The 14215-nt window shown below is 53.4% G+C and overlaps 5 protein-coding genes across 5 annotated transcripts; 3 read left to right on the forward strand and 2 right to left on the reverse strand.

Annotated features, from left to right (window-relative positions):
• Positions 1-568: 568 nt before the first annotated feature.
• On the reverse strand, positions 569-3534 carry J4E87_000447 (uncharacterized protein; the record flags this gene model as incomplete). Its single annotated transcript, XM_049372104.1, has 2 exons — positions 569-2922; positions 2970-3534. 2 exons carry the CDS (start codon positions 3532-3534, stop codon positions 569-571), a joined length of 2919 nt encoding a protein of 972 aa, XP_049238238.1.
• A 430-nt stretch (positions 3535-3964) lies between these two features.
• J4E87_000448 (uncharacterized protein) lies at positions 3965-5520 on the forward strand (the record flags this gene model as incomplete). The annotated part of the gene is made up of 2 exons (XM_049372105.1): positions 3965-4338; positions 4386-5520. 2 exons carry the CDS (start codon positions 3965-3967, stop codon positions 5518-5520), a joined length of 1509 nt encoding a protein of 502 aa, XP_049238239.1.
• Positions 5521-5789: 269 nt separating this feature from the next.
• J4E87_000449 (uncharacterized protein) lies at positions 5790-7567 on the reverse strand (the record flags this gene model as incomplete). Its single annotated transcript, XM_049372106.1, has 5 exons — positions 5790-6005; positions 6057-6278; positions 6327-6602; positions 6663-7226; positions 7274-7567. The coding sequence occupies 5 exons, from the start codon at positions 7565-7567 to the stop codon at positions 5790-5792; spliced, it is 1572 nt and encodes a 523-aa protein (XP_049238240.1).
• A 1226-nt stretch (positions 7568-8793) lies between these two features.
• Positions 8794-10219, forward strand: J4E87_000450 (uncharacterized protein; the record flags this gene model as incomplete). Its single annotated transcript, XM_049372107.1, has 3 exons — positions 8794-8802; positions 8833-9724; positions 9747-10219. 3 exons carry the CDS (start codon positions 8794-8796, stop codon positions 10217-10219), a joined length of 1374 nt encoding a protein of 457 aa, XP_049238241.1.
• Positions 10220-11960: 1741 nt separating this feature from the next.
• Positions 11961-13875, forward strand: J4E87_000451 (uncharacterized protein; the record flags this gene model as incomplete). Its single annotated transcript, XM_049372108.1, has 8 exons — positions 11961-11964; positions 12036-12101; positions 12238-12375; positions 12550-12598; positions 12670-12818; positions 12987-13119; positions 13178-13724; positions 13777-13875. The coding sequence occupies 8 exons, from the start codon at positions 11961-11963 to the stop codon at positions 13873-13875; spliced, it is 1185 nt and encodes a 394-aa protein (XP_049238242.1).
• Between the last annotated feature and the right edge of the window lie 340 nt (positions 13876-14215).

Here is a 14215-nt window from a genome sequence, read left to right on the forward strand (position 1 = left end):
GTGTACTTGATACCAGATAGTTCTAGTGCACAAGCTGCAATAAATTGAAAATGTCTCAATCGACCCCTCAGGGCCTAAGTTCCGTGAGGACATGGCCCAGACTGCTGTGATTGTTCGCAGTAAGTGTCCACCCAGTGCATGCCGCACGCGCCGTTGTACGCTAGCGCTGTAAAATCGAAAGTGCTGGGTACGATTGCAAGATCTGCTCTTCAGTAGATGGATCGGGATTTGCGGAGAGGAGTACCAGCAGATGTATCGTGTCTGACGTGATGGTACGTAGTCTCGATAGACCGAGCAGTCGCGTCGATGCGTCACATCCGCGATCCTTCCGAGCCTCGGTCCGCTGCTAGCGCGTGCCATCACAGGGGCCACTACCTCAGTCTTGTGCGCGAGTTGATGCGGAAGCTATGAATGTGCATAGGTAGAAATCGGTATCTAAACCATCCCCGCCATAAACCCGAGACGCCTTATCCTTATTGCCTGTACCAAAACAACCTTCGCTAATGCATACCCCCAAATTCCAGAACCCATTCCAGTCCATCTCATACCTTTGCATCCATATACGCCTTTACAAATTGCCGATGACAACCATAAATCTCAATTTGCCATCCGTCTTCTTGCTTGCAGCTGGGTTGGCACCAGCCAGGGTATCATCTCCGCCGTTATTGATCGTGATTTCGTCCAGCATCAAAGTGCTGCTCTTCCATCCCCAGCTCTGACTGAAGTTGAAGCGGTCAGGCGCGCTTTCGTAGATGCTGAGCATCCTTCCGCCCTTGGAGGGGCTGTAGATCTTGAAGTAGGTTTTGATTGTGGGTCGGCCGTCGACATAGGGAGGGAGTGCGGGTATGACGGCTCGCGTTTTGCGTTGGACTCTAGAGGCGAGAGAGGGGTTGATGTAGGCGGCGGCGTCTGACTCGTCGTCGTCATCGGATGGGTCTGAGTCGTGTTCGGATGGCGAGTAGGGAGCGTTAGCGTAGGAGGGAGAGTCTATGGTATCACCGTCTTGGGGTGGTGAAGAGGCCAGGTTTTGGAAGCCCCATTGTGGAATACCGCGAGTGGGTAGACGACTGCGATGGCGGCCAAGACTGCCGCTAGAGAAGAGTGGGTTTCGCAATCCCAGAGAGCCGAGAGCAGGGTCGGGATCTCCACCACTGCCAGAGGTATCCTCTTCTGCAGCAGGATCCATGAACGGAACTCGGGTGCTGCGCCGCCGATCACGCCGGTCACTGCGCATGAGCATCTCGCGCTCTAGCTGGCCAATACGCTCATCAACTGAGCCGTTGTTCTGTTGGCTGAGACCACTGACATGTCCAGTCTCATCTACCTCTCGCTCTTTGGCACGGTGGAGATATACACCCAACTGGATGTTTTTGGCAGAGCGAACTTTTTGAATGTAGATGTTCCACAAAGAGCCTGCGTAGGATACCGTCCTCGAATAGACGCGCTTCTTCTCTTTGAGGAATCGTGGATTAGGAAACTCAGCCGAGAAGCGGAATGGAGGAAATTCGGTATAAGCGATTGGTTTTGGTTGACCAGCGTTGCCGCCACCAGCAGAGATTGGGCGTTGTGCAAAGTCCATGCGAGTATTTGGGTTCGTCAATGTCGAGGGAGTAGAGGCAAAGTCGGTGGCCCATTGCGCATCCTCTGGTTGTATCGTGGCTGATAGGCGTGAAGCATGGCGCTGAAAAGAGTTGGATGTCGTAACAACTGGATCTGCGCCGTTGCCCAAGACGATGTTGCAGTCCGAGCTTGGGATCCAAAACTTCCGTGGCTTGCCATTGCCGTCCCAACTATCCGACTCGATGTCGCCTTCGTCGATAGGATCCGCCATCTCCTTTTGCTTTCCTTTGTTAGTGAGCTCGCTTCCAGTCTTCGTCGCAACGTTCGCTTCTTCGGGGTCTGGAGTTGATTGACATAGACCAAGCTCCTGAGCAGACTCATCGGTGTTGAGCACCCTCTGGCGAAGAGCCAGTTGCTGCCACAGCGCATTGGAGATGACCCTTTCGGGCATCACTGGTAGGCCAAACACGTCGCGAGCGTTCCTGATAAACTCAAGCTGCTCGTATTCCATGTGAATGTAGTGAATGCCTTCATCTAGCAACACGAGTATGCGCTCAATGTCGGGCAAAGTGTAGAGAGCAAGCCAGTCAGCCTGCGCGTCGGATGAGGAATGCGCCGTTGTCAGGGCGTTCTGGCGATAAACACCGTCGAAGCGAACTGCCATGAGACGAAGAGAGTTGGGTGCTTGTGGGATGGGCCTCTGTCCTCGCTGGATAAGGCCAGCCTCGATGGCTGCTTGACGTAGCCGGCGGTCAAGAAGACGCTTGGAAAGTACCCAGCGGTCCCACTCGCTATCCACAAAGAATCCGTCAGACCCTACGAGCTCACGGACTATGTCGCCGGGCATATCGTCCCAGTATTTGAGAGGCATTTCCCAGCCATTCCTGCTGAGCATCGCCTTGGCCGACTCAAGTATGCGGTCTCCAGACCGGCCATAATAATTAGAGGTGACTAATCGGATGAGGTAGGCAAGCGTCTCGGGTGCCATCTGCCGCAGTATGGATTCGATCGCAGAGTCGATGAGGTCCTGCATTTCTAGCCAGCAGCCAGTCGCGAATAGACCAATGGCTTCAGCGTCCAGTTCTTTCGAGATGTCGACGCCATAAAGTTTACGTATAGCCAACTCGAACGACGCCTGCGTAATGCTGGAATCGATCTCTTCCGGGTGTAGTTTGACTTCCTTGGACCGGCTTTCGAGCCATGGCTCAGAGAGGGCGGTCGTGAAGAAGGGTGCGCGGTCGAGGATGAGGCGGTGCAGAGGATATCGCTGGCCAAAGGCGATGATGGTAATGTCCGAGTGTCGGCCTTCAAGCAGCCCGCGGGTGTAAAGGTGGTCAGGAAGAGGTATGGCTTCGCCTGAAACTGACAATGTTAGCCTGTACACAGGGGAATTTCATAATGATACTCACCTCGCAAATATAATGGTCCCGTCGCGTTGTTGTAGGAAGGTGCCCTGGTTCCAGGCATGGCTGCGCTCTCGCTAAACAACCTACTAATGTCGGTGCGAACAGAGTGCTCTGTACGCATCAGGTCCAACGTCGTGCGCCTTTTGCCTTGTTCTTCCAACGGGGTGTTTGGGTCATCGGCGCTCTTTTGGGCTTGGTCTATCCGGGTTTGCAGCTGAACTATGGGCGGTCGTTCCTCTTGACCGTGAGCTCTGGACGCACGCGATGTCATGCTGGAGTAGTTGGCCAGTGACGGCATCGAGCGCGAGTAGCTGAGAGACCTCGAGTGGCTCACGTGTGCCCTGGGACTGGCGGGGACGTCGGACGGCGCAGATGGTGGTATGGCGGGTACATTGGGCGAGAAGAGGCTGACGTATGGGGTACTACTCGAGCCTGCGCCGCCCTCTGTACGCTCTCCCTCGCCCAACGGCCATGTTTCGTTGCGCTCTAATCCACCAATCTGCGGCTCATTCTCATGATCGAGGTTGTTGTTCCCGTGACCTGTGGGTGGTTGATGGGCGGGATCCATGCTATGCTATAAGCTGCTTTGGAAGTACATGGGGCGTGGTGGTCGACGACGGCTGGGTATGCGACAGGGGCGGGTGGGGTAACGCAGTGCACGCCGGGTCTAATAACACGGGATGGTCACGTACGCAATGGAGAGACGGTGAAAGTCATATAGGAGAAGGGAAGATAGTGGTCGCAAGATACGGTGGAGGCTGGGCGCATCACGCTGCCAGCACGGCAGACGCCAAATGGCGATCTTCACTAGGAGGGGTCCGGTGATGCAGTTGCGAACCTGCGGAGTGGGTCGTCGCTTCCGCCTGTCAACGGGCGTGGATATGCAGGGTTCGTTCTTGGCGCGCCGCCGCGCCGTCGAACCACCGAAGAGTCAAAGTCATTGACGTGCACACTTGCTGCCCTTGAAACTTCCTCCCTCCTCCCCAGATGTCGCTGTAATGGCTTCAATATTCCAGGCGTTTCCGCAGCTGCGGACTGCTGCTCCACGCCTCTCACGACGCCTCTTCGTATGCAGGCCATGCCTCAATTCGCCGATTCGAGCCGCCGTCTCCGCTTCACGATCTTCATCCCGACCCTCCGTCCTGCAATCGGTGAGGTGGAAATCCACCCAGCCTCTCCGCAGTACCGCGACCATCGAGGGATCGAATGCGGGACGGGCGATACTCGCGGAAGCTGCGACCAAGACTGAGAGCCAGTCGAGCAGCTTCCCCAAGACAACCTCCAAGAGCGTCGCATACTGGCTGCTGGGCAGTGCTGCGAGCGTTTTCGGTATAGTCGTGTTTGGTGGTCTGACTCGTCTCACAGAGTCTGGGTAGGCACCGACGTCACCTCCTCCACCGCACCTGCTAAGTTGAACAGGCTGAGCATCACCGAATGGCGCCCTGTCACCGGCTCCCTCTGGCCCATGAGCCAGGCCGAATGGGACAGCGAGTTCACCAAGTACAAGGCATCACCTGAATTTACCCAGCTCAACTCGAGCATGGATATGGCCGACTTCAAGCAGATCTACTTTATGGAATGGGCTCATCGACTCTGGGGTCGCGTCATTGGCATCACGATGCTCGTACCAACCGCATACTTCATCGCACGTCGCAGGGTAGCACCTTCAATGGCCTGGAAGCTCGTCGGCATCTGCGGCATGATCGGCTTCCAGGGTGTTATCGGCTGGTGGATGGTCAAGAGCGGACTCAAGGACGACCTCTTCGAACCTGGTAGCCACCCCCGTGTCAGCCAGTACCGCCTGACTGCCCATCTGGGCGCTGCATTCACCGTCTATTGCTCAATGGTATACACTGGTCTTTCTATCCTCAAGGAGAACCGCATGCTGGCCGACCCGGTCAAGGCGGCAGAGACCATCAAGACTCTGCAGCACCCTGCACTCTGCATCTTCAGACGCTCTGTCTTCGGTCTTACTCTTCTCGTCTTCACTACTGCCATGTCAGGTGCCCTGGTCGCTGGTCTCGATGCCGGTCTGATCTACAACGAGTTTCCTTGGATGGGCATGGGTCTCACCCCACCCAGGAAAGAACTATTCGACCCCTTCTACAGCCACGTCCCAGACCAATCAGACCTGTGGTGGCGCAACATGCTCGAGAACCCGTCTCTCGTTCAGCTTGACCACCGCATGCTCGCAACAACTACCTTCACTGCGATCATGAGTCTCTTCGCATACACTCGCTTCGGCAAGGGTGTGCGAAGTAAACTTACCAAGGATGCCCACAAGGGCGTCCAAGGCATGGTCCATCTCGTCACTCTTCAGGTCACCCTCGGCATCAGCACGCTGATCTACATGGTCCCTACGTGGTTGGCTTCCGCACATCAAGCCGGCGCTCTTGCCTTGTTGACTGGAGCGGTCGTTCTGTGCAGCAGAATCACCATGCCACGCCGCGCTGTCCTTCGCCAGATTATGAAGCCGCAGAGTGCGGGATCCCACACTGCTCCTCATATGAGGTCACGACTCGAGGCCGCCAAGGTTGCCGAGAAGTCATTGTAGTATACGTCACCACTTTGTACGATATGTAGGTTCGAACAGCATATAGACTATATCACCTTTCCTTGGTTCTACGTTCACTTTGTCATTCGCTTGTCTTTCGTCTCATGACCGCAATGCATGCGGATGCTTGATATAAACATCAATCCATCGCATTGATCAAAGGTGAGTAGGATTACTGATACCAAGTATTTGATCTTGTTGCTCATACAAAGTACTCGATGGTTGAGGAGCGCAGTCACATCGTCCCAGCTGGAATGCTAGGGTGAACACTAGTGTACCGTGTGCTCTGCCTTCTCTGTCGTATGTACAGCTTTGTTGCCGCTCGAAAGACTACCTGTCTCCACGATAGCCGCGGGATCGGTGCCAACCGCTTGTTCCCATCCTTCCTTCGCAATACGTCGGCTTCGCTTCACGACATCGCCTTCGTAAAATAGCCAGTCGACCTCTTCCAGCGTAAGATTGGCGGTCTCAGGATAGCAGAAATACTGCAGAACAAGTTAGCGGATGGAGGCTCTGGTATCGTTTCGAATACATACGATTAGCGGTATGAATGCGAAGTTCAGTGCCATGAAGATAAGGTAGCCCTTCCACGCCAAGCTATCGAGAAGCGTAGGCGTGACCATGACGACGAAGAAATTCCAAATCCAGTTCGCTGAGATCCCGACAGCTGTCCCTTTCGCTCGTACATGTAGCGGTAGGATCTCGGGTACATAGACCCAAGGAATGCAGTTCATTGTCATACCGAACGCCAGCATGTACTAAGATTTGTTAGCTTCTCATTCCTAATGCGACGCGTCTCTGCTTACCGTGAAAAAGAAAGCGACACTAGCGGAAGCAGTGGCTTGTGACACGCCGCCTCCTTCGGACCGGAAGCTCAAGAGGATGGCTATCATCATCATGGAGAATCCGAGCCCGAGAGAGCCCCACATCATGGGTTTCCGCCGGCCGGTGCGGTCCAGTGTGAAGGTCGGGAACAGAGAGCCGATGGGGAACATTAGGTTGATGACGCCTCCCATGAGGAGGGCGAGGTTTCTGTCGAGGCCGACGTTGTCTTCTAGGACGGAGGTGATGTAGTAGACAACCTATAGTTGGCGCACGAAGTCAGCGCACCGATCTCGTGCAGTTTGTTTATGTATACTTACCAAATTTATACCGCCCATCTGGTTCATGAATTGCGCGCCATAGGCAAGTAACACACGACGTCCAGTCTGCACACGATCTTTCTTGAGTAGTTGCGACCACTTATACTCTCCATGCTCTCGCTCAACTTGTAGAGCCTCAAGCACCTCTCTGTTCTCCTTCTCAATCTTTGGATCATCAGGCGTACCGTCGTATACGTCACAAAGAATCTGAAGCGCCTCTTCATGTCGGCCATGCGCATACAGATATCTGGGTGACTCAGGAAGGCCGAAAACCAGCACGATGACAATAATCGCAAAGATGACCTGGCATGCAATGGGCAAACGCCACGCGATCGATCCTTCAGTGAATGACATTCCATAGTCGAACCAGTACGCCAGCTCGATGCCCACACCAACGAAAAGCGGTTCCGACGCGACGAGGCGACCGCGCTTGTTCGCCTCGCAGAGTTCAGATTGGTACATAGGCACAGTTGATGTCTCGATGCCCGTCCCAATTCCTGTCAGGAATCTTGCGACCATCATATGCGGCACCGAGTACGCACTCGCTTGGAGCGCGCCGCCGACCTATAATCATTAGCCACGATCTCACCAGTACATATCTGCCCTCTTACTATGATCCAAACCATAGCAATCCACATAGCCAGCCTCCGTCCCGTCTTCTCGCAAAACATGAAGCTGAGGATACATCCCGTGAAGCAACCTAAATTGTATATTGACACGATGATGCCTTCGAGGCCAGGAGAGGGGTGGTCGAATGTGTTCAGGAAGTCTTCGTTACCGACGATGCCGCTGAAGACGCCTTGGTCGTAGCCGAAGAGGACGAAGGCGAGTTGGCATGCGATTGTTATGGCGGCGCGGAGTTTGAAGCCGCGACCGTACCAGTTGAAATGGGGTGTGTGAAACATCGCGGGCGGGGTCTTGTTGTCTCACTCTGCGAAGGAATGCGATGCGCACGATGGAGGTGATGAGATCCGCAAGGGAAGACTGCAGTGCCTTGTGGGTTTACCCCATGTATCTATACCACCATCTTCATACCTCACCGCTCGCTACCCGGATCATATCACCCGAACACACGCAGCATGCTGGGTCTGACCCCGACGTCACAAAAGATGGTCAGTCGGCAAAATCGCCGTTGTCACAAGCTGCCTGCCCCCATAACCGACGGAGTAATTGCGGGGCAGGGATCGTACAAGAGGTTCTGGCGAATGATCAAGACGTAAAACGCCGTTGGAAGCCTTGCCGAGCTATTGGTGGCGTCGCTTGGTCGCGTAGAAATGCGTGTCTGGGGTAGGATGGGGTGATCTGCAGGTGCGGAGGTGGAGAAAGGGGATGACGTCGCGAGGAAGGCACGTTTTGGGGAAGCCGGTGATGATGCAGTAAGGGCGGCTGGTATGAGCATGCAGACTGAGATACAGCAGGAGCTTATTTGATCAAAGCGCGAGATTTCCATCCATCTGTCTCGATCAATACTGTAGAGCCTATAGCTGTGAATGCTGAAGTGATGCGAAGTCCAGGTGGCTGGTGTGCTTATCTCCGCGCCATCTCCGGAGCGATCCTGCCAAATCTCAGCCGTCACTCCATCCTCTCTTCCAGCTCCATTCATCAATCTACTATCGCCGATTGCAATGTTTCCTGCGAGAACGACGAGATGTCCATTGACATTTACTAACACGACTGGAGCACACGAGCGGCACCCCTACATGGTTAACACCAACTTAGACTGCGGATCGTAACAATGGGTACACTTGTGTGGCGAACGCTGTTGAGATACGTCGTTAGACATGAGCCAAACGTGGTGTTCGCCAACTCGGTCTTTACCATTCTATGCTACCTGGTCAAACAACCTCAACAAGCGCATGTAGGTTTATATCGATACAAGGAAATTGCTCGATGAACAAACAATGGGGGAACTTCATAAAGTGAAACCTCCTCTTCCGCATTTCACGCTTCTGCCTACGGAGGGGAAAGGGTCTCCTGGTGCCTTCCTCCCGCTTTGCACCCGCATTTTATCAACCGGCTTCCACCTAGATACACAGGCTAGCTTCAGATCAGAAGTACACCGACGATGGCGCCTCCAATAGGTACAACGACTAAGCTGGCCACTTCTAACCAAGGTCATCTACAGTCTTTGATGGCCAAGGTCCGTAAGGAACTTCGACAACCAACCCAGATAGAGACCTCATATGCAAACAATCTTACCCAGGCTGTCGAGAAGGAAGCTTGGAAAGAATCTCAGGAAATTCGCGACAGTATTTTGGGCCTCGCTCAAGAAGCTCGGAGGATGTTTGGCCTTCGACCGTTCGACATGTCATTAAACGTGGAGAATGAAGCTGATGGTAAAGAAATGGTTCTGCGAAACGGCGGGAAGCGATCAGCTTCCACGGCACCAGCACCTAATGCATCAAAACGGCAACAGCGCGAGCCTATTCGACCACCGCCACCACCACCTTCTGGGAAGATAGATCAGAAATCTGAGGCTCTAGATCAATCCGGTCGTGTCCGTCACATTAAAGAGGAAAACACCGTCACCAACTCCCAGAATGGTCCACACAGCCATGGCCATTCTCAGTCGATCGAGGCTCCATTCGCCACTAGCTTCCTCACCAACAGCGCACCAATCTACAACCAAAACATCAACAGCGGGTCTGGGCAACAGAACATCAACGTGTATGGCGTATTCGAACCTCCACCACCACCCGCTACCGGCGCCGCGCCAACTGAGTACGAGATCCCTACCGAGCCAGAGCATCTACTAAACCGAGAAGCTGGACAGCAGAAGTTCTCGATCAATGATACTGTTACCAACAAGACAGCCGGTGATGGTAAGTCCGGTGGTCACAATCAGACGTTGAAGGGCCCACATGGCAATACGCACATGCGCATGACAGCGCCAGTGTATAACCAGAACGTCAACACTGGGAGTGGACAGCAGAACATCGACGTCATCGGAAAGATGGACTTTGAGAAAAAGGAGCGGAGAGACCGACTGCGTCAAGATCCTACAGTGGCAGTCGCGCAGCCTGCAAATCCACAGCCACACCGGCGCCACGATCAGGGACCAGGTAACCCACACTACGGTCACAGTCCATACTATCGACCAACTTCGCCTCAAGGCCTTGCAACCGGTCCAAACGCCATTCCACCACCACAGCGACGCGACAATGAAGCACCTCATAGTCCATTCTATCGCCCAGCTTCGTCTCACTATCGACCAACCTCGCCTCAGTATGGATCAGCTTCGCCTGAGTATCGACCGACCTCGCCGCAGTACTCGTATGGACCAATTTCGCTTCACCGTCGATCTCGCTCACCTCGCCGCCGCGTCGCCCCACATAGTGACAGTGGCGCTATGGATGAATACCGGGATCGTTCGTACGGGAGGGGTACTGGTCTTCCATATGAGGATGCTCCGTATGATTCAGAAGATGATTGGTCGAGACCAGATCGTGTGGATCGTTCTGGTCCAAGAACGCCGCGCCGCGAACGCTGAGATAAGTGGTACGGTAGCCGACGAGGATGCGTATGGAAAGCTAGATCACAGTGAAACGTCCTTATGACCGGTGTAGTCAACAGGTAAATATGTCCATGCCATCTTCATGAGACCATAGTAAACTGCATTACCACGATGGCCAAGCTCTTGTATCAATCCGTCAAACCTCTCTGTTTCTACATACGTGATTATGATGGTATGAAGCCCCTTGCAGCTTCAGGCCGGCTTCATTACCAGACTAGTTTCCAGCGAGGGAATCCCTATTCGCGTCCTTCATTTCCTCCTAGATTTCCTCCGGGGTTCGCTTCCTGGTTTGCTTCCCGGATCTCTCCCTCATTTCCTTCATCACCCTCGCGGACGACGTGTCTAGGCGAATCATGTGGTTCTGCGATCGGCACCCCTCTTTCTTCATCGCTGGGTTGGTCTTCATCATCAAATTCGACACTCTCAGTGCTCGTGGTTTCGATAGTCGACATTGAGTCGCCTTCCTCGCTAGGGTGGTCAGATTTATCAGATTTAGGGCGAACAAGTTCGGGGACTTTGTCTTTGGAAGGTACAGGAGAGGGGCCACGGTTGGCGCCCCCTTGGTCATTAGAAGACATTTTTAGTGTAGCTTTGTTGCTGGAACTAATGAGGTGGTCTAGCTTGTGGGCTAAAGCTTTGTATTACGCATCTCACTGTAGCAAACTTCCTTATCATCATGGGAACTCAGGAGGATGACTAGGACTCGTGATGATATGATCATTGTATTGGAGAAAATATCACATTTGCGATTTTGGTCGTTTCATGGGAGCAGAGATTGGAAAGCCTATACCGGCTTTAATGATGACGAGATCTTGGCCTGTATATGCTGGAAGATGTCAGAATTTCGGTGTGTTGTATAGCGAACGCGTTTTGGTTGCTACCTTGCGGCTGTGTGCTCGTCAGCTGAAGAGCAGGGGGGACTAAGGTGAGGCCTTCATCTAGACAAGCGTTACAGATTGTCGTGAGATCAGTTGGTTGGCATGGGTTGTTCCCCGACTGAACATTCTCCGCGATGGCATCTTGTTCTATGAGAGATACACAACGACCGCTCACCTGGCACTAGGTGTACGCGGCAATCTGCCTTCATGAAGAGGGTCACTGCTTACGCCCAAGGCCAAGTCTGAGCAAACGCGGTTAAAACGCGGGTTAAATGGGCCACAGCCAGAGAGTCGCTCACCGAAGGTTACTCCGGTATGGATGAACAGCTTTACAGATTCTTCCGTCCACCAGGTAGGAAGCTGGCGAATGGGGGTGATGGTTCCCTGTGTCGCGCATACCGCGGCCATCCTGTTCAACCGCATATGCATCGTGCCACATTCAGACCCAGCTACCAACCAGTCGGGAGAGAAACATGTGAGGGATATCATGGGGGTTGCTCGCTCGCGTTAAGCAACCCACACCCCGCGGAGAACGTAACATAAATGCAAAGCTCAACCACCGTGATGGAGAAGTGACTCCATCTGCTCAAGTCTCTGGGCTCAACGGGAACGGTAAGCATGGATCATGACTGGGAAATCAGCAGATCAAAGGACCAGAGTGATGTTCTTGGTAGAACACCCGGTCTCGACAGGAGGCCAAGGCCCTATTTCACCCTAACAACGGGCCGATGCTCGGTCGACGATCATCAAGCGCGAAGAATCTTCCATGCCAATACGCCGGCTCCGAGGCCAGGCCTTGGCCCCACGCGGGTGCTATCAGATGGATTAAAACTGGGCGATTGGTACCACGACTAATCAATCTGATAATCGTCGCTTTATCTGATCCACCAACGTACACTACCGAAGATGGGTGCCTTAGGATGTGAGGAATCTGTGGTTCCAGAATTGTATGGCTGCTTGGATGCTAATGCAAGTGCGCAGGGCTCAGGCCCAGCGACTCTGGCGATGCGAAGAAAGTTTTGGAAAGGAAGCTCGTTGTGAAGCTTGGTATGAGCATCTTTATCCCCATGGCGCAACCATGCTAACTTTCATGTGACTAGACATCTTCATCATGGTCAGTACTGTCGCAAAACTCGACTTCTCATGATGCCTGACTGTCTTGACTAGGTGTTTTGCTGTGCAGCCTACTTCTTCAACTATCTGGATCGCCAGGCTTTCGCTAATGCCTATGTTGCTGGTCTCCGCGAAGACATCGGCCTCAAAGGCAATGAGTATAGCATCTTGCTTTCGATTTTCACTGCGGGGTCCGTTCAGTGTGCCGGTGTGTCATGGCACTCTAGCTGACAGCTTCGCAGTCTCGTTGTCGGCCAGATACCCCATGGTCTCATTATCCAGAAAGTTCGCCCTAGCATATGGCTTCCGTTCACTCTTATCCTCTGGTCTCTTTTGACCATGTGTTCAGCTGGGTGCAAGACGTATTCACAGCTTTGTGCAGTCCGCTTCTTCCAGGGTTTGATCGAGGCCAGTTTATACAGTGGTAGCGTGTATGTGATGGGTTCATGGTAGTAAGTCGATCGAATTCCTTTTCATGGGAAGATTCTCACGATGCCCGCAGCAAGCCTTCCGAGATAGCCAAACGGGCTGCCATCTTTACTGCGGTCGGGCAGGTCGGGAGTATGTGCGCTGGTCTCATGATGACGGCAATGCACCAGACGATGGAAGGCAAAGGCGGCTTGAAGGGCTGGCAATGGGTGTTCATCATTGGTACGTGAGCGATTTCGAGGGCCGTCGCGCGCGCGTTGCTGATACATGTGGTTCAGACGGTCTCATGGGAATCCCAGTTGGTCTCTTCGGATTCGTAAGTTGTGTCGGTGCTTGCACCCGAGCCTGAGGACTGATAGTAACCCTAGTTCACATTCCCGGATCTTCCAGAGTCAACCAGAGTCTCCTACATCACTCAGGCGGAAAGACAGCTCGCAATGACTCGTCTACCACCTAAGACAGCAGACACCCACAACATCGAGTTCAAGAGCCTTGCGAAGCGTGTTCTCCTAACGCCTACTATGTGAGTAGATACCTATCGTGTTAGTCAAAACCACGAAGTCATACTAACTCCTTTGCAGATACATCCTCACAACTTTCTCAGTCGTCTGCGCCATGCTCGAAGCCTTCGCCTTCCAGGGCATGTTCCTCCTCTGGCTCAAGCACAACAAGTCTCGCTTCTCCCAAACCGCTATCAACACGTACCCTCTCGGAATTCAAGCTGTTGCGATCGTCTCCCAAATTCTGGGCGGAGCCTTCATCGACCACACAGGTCATCGTCTGCCCATGATCATCTTTAGCGGAGCGATGCAGCTCATCACCGCATCGCTTCTGCTCGTGCGAAACCTTCCAGACGCGGGAATCTTCACAGCGCATTATCTCAGTGGCACAAGTTTCATCGTAAACCCAATCATGTACGGCTGGGCCACAACCATCTGCCAGCGAACGGGCGACGATGCGGTGAGGGGTGTGACCGTGTATACAATGGCCATGGGTGGTCTGATCCTGTACACGTGGTGGGGTATTGTTATGTACCCAGCGACGGATGTACCGTACTGGAAGAAAGGAAGCATCACCATGATCGTGGTGGTCTTTGCCTTTATTGGATGGGCATTTGTGGTCAGATGGGTGAGTATTGTCCGTCGCTGAGATGTTTGACGTGTGCTAACGACCCGTGTAGCTTGATAGGAAGACGGCGATGGCTGCTAACCGTGAGCCAGCTGAGTCTGGAGAGCATGAGGTGCCGGAAGTGGTTGATGAGAAGACAAAGTCCGGGTGATGCTGGCTCGGCAGCGACGCCGCATTTGGGCACCACACAGCAAAGGCGACACCTTTCAACATTTGCACATATCCCATCTTTTTAGATCTGGAAGATGCCACTAGATTGGAAAGAAATGAAGGCGGTTGCTACTGCAGAGGTTTCGTGAATAAATGTTGCTTCGAAGTAGTGGATGTTGATACGTCCTCGGGTGGTTTAGCTCGGTGATGACATGTCATCATTACGTCACGATTTCAAGGCTGCATCCAGCCTCCCTAATATTCTCGGGCACTGAACACACGTCGATGCGACGTGCACATTGATGGCGAGATCGCGAACGAATCATACATATTTACACTTT

Source organism: Alternaria ethzedia, assembly GCF_023757985.1.
Source record: "Alternaria ethzedia strain BMP 0044 chromosome Unknown scaffold_1, whole genome shotgun sequence".
NCBI classification, from domain to species: Eukaryota; Fungi; Ascomycota; class Dothideomycetes; order Pleosporales; family Pleosporaceae; genus Alternaria; species Alternaria ethzedia.